Genomic DNA, 4,780 nt, shown 5'->3' on the forward strand with positions numbered 1-4,780 from the left:
TCTTTCTATCTCTCTCTCTCTCTCTCACCTTCTCTCTCTCACTCTCTCTCTCTCTCTCTCTCTCTCTTCCTGTCCGATGACATCATGCTGTAAGGGGATTAGCACCCAAACAGGACAGGACACCCAGCGGGACGAATCACTTCCTGTGTGTCACAGTGATGCACCACTACTCACACCGCATGATGAATTACACAGAAACGCCCTGCCCACAACTGAACTGACACACATGCAACAGCTTGCACCATTCTGCTGACACACACACACACACAAACACACACACACACACAGAGGTAATAAGGAATAAGGAGTGGCTTGGGTTAAGCATCACTAATGCCAGAGCGCTTCCTGTCCAATAAGCTTGTTTATATAACCCCTGCTTGCCCTACTATCCAGCCCTTTCTCTCTATCATCATCGCGGTGAGCTCTGGCATGCCAGACAGTGGTGGTGAAGAAGACTTATTTGTTTTAGTCATATTAGGTTAATGTGCTTCTTGTCAGCGCCCACATACCTTGTCAAAAACAATTTTACTAAAACAAATTACATCACAGCGCCAAAACCACACATACAAAGCGGATGTGATTATAATTCAGTGTCATTGACGAGTGCGCTGTTCTATATAAGTGAAATTATGTAATCCTATCCTCAGATGTCATTCATGGTATTGCACAACCTGCTACATTTCTATATGTCAGAATTTTAGGTAAAAGTATTTAGGTATTTTACTTGAGTAAATCTTTTACAATACCACACTGTAAAAACACTTCCATTCAAACTATTACTTAAAGGGGAACTACATCATTTTTTTTTACACGTCAAAAGCTGCCCTTTTGTGGCTGGAGAGGGAGTTGTGCGAAATCCGATAGACTGACTCAAGTCAGTGTCAGTTGGGGTGAATGGTGTTAGACGGAAGCGCGCTCACCAAACCTCGGTAGCCCGCTCCTCATCTGTGCTTGAGATTAATAGCTCGAGGCGTGGAAGGAAAATAATTCCTCTGGTTCTGCTGCAGCAAATTCATACTTTTTTGAAAACTTTTCATCGTGAATCTGACAATGATATAGGAGTGCAATCCTAAATCAGTGGAGTAATCTCTCAAGTAAAAATTGTTACTTAAGTATAAGTACAGAAGTATTGGCAGAAAAATGTTTCCTTCTAAAATTTATAGATATAAGTATCATCAAATAGAAGTAGGTGTTTGCATTTTTGTACTTTATGTATCATCTATTGTATTCTTAGGTAATTATGTTAAGTGAGGCTAAATGCACTTTAACCTGCTGTAATAAATAAAAGATCGTGATGTCTTTCAATTGGCTAGTTTGAGCTGAATGGACGCTCATACCTCCCGCACTCATACACGTGTCTTCCTAGAGAAATCTGACTAGATGACCTCCTGTTCTAAGCTCCTTACCAACAATGTGCTCTGGGAACGGAGCCACACTGGCTCATCATCAGACATTACTGCTACATGTTAGAGAAGAACAAGCACACACACATACACACAGAATAATCCATCTATAAACATACCATTAATCCCCTGCAAACACTGAAGTTCATACATCACATGCATGTACAATCACATTTGCACAGCAACACAAACAGAAAACAATCTAGTAAAGGCAGAGTTTCACATCCACAATGTATTGATTCACACATTCAAAAGAGGATTGATTATAAACAAAAAACCTCCAACCTTTAACCATCTCACTGCCAGGTAAAAGCTGTTGCCGGGCAACAAGCCATGCACCTTGGATGAAGGATGTGTTGCAGTAGGTATAAAAAATCCCACCATGAAGTGAAAAAAGTAATGTTCATGCCATAAACATTACTTCCCTCTAACAATTTAACATTTTATGGATGCAAAATTGCAGTTGCGTGACTCAACAGCTGTCAGTGACGACGTAAAATTATGATGTAATGATAAATGTCCGAAATCTCATTTTACTGCTCACTATTGCGTAAACTATTGAGTGGGTGTTGTACTAACTAGGTACTTCATGCTAAATGCTAATGTAAGGATGCTAACATGGTCAGAATGACAATGTTAACATGCTTCTGACCTGATGGTGGCGCTAGAGGAAAAGTCAGGGTATCACCAGAGTCACCAGCATTCATCCTCTGGGGATCATGGATGACTGTACAAAATGTAATGTCAAACCATCCAACTGTTTTTGAGGTATTTCAATTTGACCAAAGTGGTGGGCCGACCTACGGTGTGGTTAAAAGACAGCAGCTGACAGGAGAGTGAGTCAGTGAGTCCTAACTTGGGTCTTTCATATATGATAAAACTGTGAAATCCTTGTTCTCTGTTTATTTTTAAATAAACAGCAGAGAATCAATCCTTGTGACTACAGGACACAGCCTGTAATTCTTTACATTCAAATTATTTTGATAAAAAAGAAAATGAAATGAAATGAAAAGGAAAGCGTGTGTGTGTGTGTGTGTGTGTGTAAGTGTGTGTGTTTGTGGTTGCGCAGTCTCACCTTGTGGCTAGTTTATGGTTGATGACTCCACTGTCTGTGATGACTTCACTCAGACGCAGCTCCAGGTGCACTTTTCCCTGCAGAATACACAAATAGACTATTTTTATGCACACACTTTTGAATTTAAATGCACAGTACTTATGAACACTTCAGTGCTGGATCTCGCCTCTTTCCACCTCACAGCCAGGTACCCAGTCACAGGTACGGTGTTACTGTCCAATTTATTTGTGTTTGTGTGTGAAATAGAGTTGGATTGTGACGCAAGACAAATTACTGCTGACTCTGACGATAATGTGCGACTTAATCCAATCTAAAAATGTCAGCTTTTCAAACTAGTTTAAGGCTTGGTGACAATCCATCTCTCACAATGAATAATCCAGTGGATTCAACCATGGGTTTCAACTCATAAAAACATGTAATCCTTCAAACATATTATTCACCAAACGTGGAGTTACATCATTTTCATGGGACAATGTGGAGTTCAGCTGCTTCGCTCTTAGACAAAATTTTCAGTTTTGAACCCTCCGAGTACTGCCAAACAGAGTGATATTATATACATATCCTATCCCACATCTTAAGCACTGACTGGTGATAGGTGATGGTATGATCAGCATGAGCAAAAAATACACTAATAACAATCATTCTTCTTTAATGAATCCCTTAACAAAACAAAAATACACAAATGGGAAAAAAGTGGCATTCCTCCACCAACAGACACTCTTTATGGAAATAGCTGCGAGCTCAAACGTCATGCTGAACTTATTTTTCCCTCTGAAGTGATTGGATTAATGACATAATGACAGTGTAGCGCTGCAGCTGTCTAGAAAAGCTCCATTAATTAACAGCATCAGTATGCAAACTCACAGGCGTTTCTCTTTCTGGCCGATTCAAGCAAAGGGAACAAACACACGCACTTACACATGTGCGCACAGGCCAAACAATGTGTCCTCTATTGAAAAGAGAAGAGAGACACTCTATCTTCCTACTTCATTTGATCCATCTCCCTCGCTTTCTCTCTTTTCTCTCATTCTCTCACACATCCTTCCTCTCCCCGGCTCCTCGGATGAATGTGTCTCTGTTTCAGATCCCTGCTCCAGGGCTACACACACCCATCTGTCTGCAGATGTTACTGTTCACTGTGTATCTGACTGTCTGTGTGTGTGTGTGTGTAGTACTATGTGCAGGGTGTGCGTTCCTGTCTGTGCATGCATGCATGTGTCTGTGTGTGTGTGTGTGTGTGTGTGTGTAAACATGCGTGTGGGTGAGTAAAACTGCTGAATACTGAATAGTATAAAATGTATTTAAAAAAGCATGTTGGTTAACAGCTCCAAACACGATTACTAGACAATTTCAGAAATCACTGAAATTATTTTCCCAAACTTAGGTCAAATACTCAGAAGTGTGCACAATAACACTCTCTTTTTAGCTTGTTTATAAGTTGTTAAGAATACCCCAATGGGAGGTGCTAACTGCATGGCAGATACACCAGTTGTCACTCAGAAAGAGCTACTAAATTCACTTTTACTTCCACGATTCGTGCAGACTTTCCTCCACTTGTTGCACTTGTCACAAACAGCAGCAGACTGGTGCACATTCTCAGTGATCCACACACTATAGAGCCATCCTGTTTGTTTCTCAATGTTTCAGTAACATAAACAATGTGAAAAAATGTGCACCTTTGACCTCAGGCGACAGCCAAGGAGACCAGTCGCACCGTTTAGAAAGACTCACACATGAATATAATTCCTTAAGGAAAGATTATTGACAAAAAGTAGGATTAAGTTTAAAGTGAACATTTTAGTCAGTGTTGTCTCTCAATATTTCCTCAAAACAATGTGAATTATTTGCTTTTACCTCCATTATACAACCATGAACATATTTCTGTAATATCCAATGGTGTCTTGTTATTATTCTAGCAAATCAAAACCCCAACCTGTCACCCAAACACATACTTTATCATATCTACATGTTCACTCCTCACTCAGCTGATCACAGACCGAGCTATGATGGAGGTGAACGAAGGGGATCTACAGTGTACATGGAGAGCTGGGTGACTTTGACCCTGCAGGCTTGGATGTTTCAGGTACACACATGCTGTGTTTGTTTGGGTTCTGCCCTGCTTCAAACATTGACATGCAGACACATATCACACATACTGTATGCAGGGTGAGGCTGGGTGTCGTTTAAATATTTTACACAGTTGCATACATTTCAATGTTAAGTTCAAGTCAACAAAACATACTGATTTTTTTTTTTTTTACATTCATACAAAAAAAAGCCTACATGTTCAGATGTTGAGTTA

At 40.1% G+C, this 4,780-nt stretch overlaps 1 protein-coding gene across 1 annotated transcript in view; it reads right to left on the reverse strand.

Annotated features, from left to right (window-relative positions):
• rasa3 (RAS p21 protein activator 3) overlaps positions 1–4,780 on the reverse strand; it is a gene marked incomplete at its 5' end in the record, with an annotated part of 40,956 nt that overhangs the window by 17,671 nt on the left and 18,505 nt on the right. Inside the window, 1 exon segment of the mRNA XM_035651856.1 lies at positions 2,479–2,555. Coding sequence (XP_035507749.1) covers positions 2,479–2,555 — 77 coding nt within the window.

The sequence above is a fragment of the Morone saxatilis genome, unplaced genomic scaffold (assembly GCF_004916995.1).
Source record: "Morone saxatilis isolate NCDOM2014 unplaced genomic scaffold, NCSU_SB_2.0 Contig11, whole genome shotgun sequence".
NCBI classification, from domain to species: Eukaryota; Metazoa; Chordata; class Actinopteri; family Moronidae; genus Morone; species Morone saxatilis.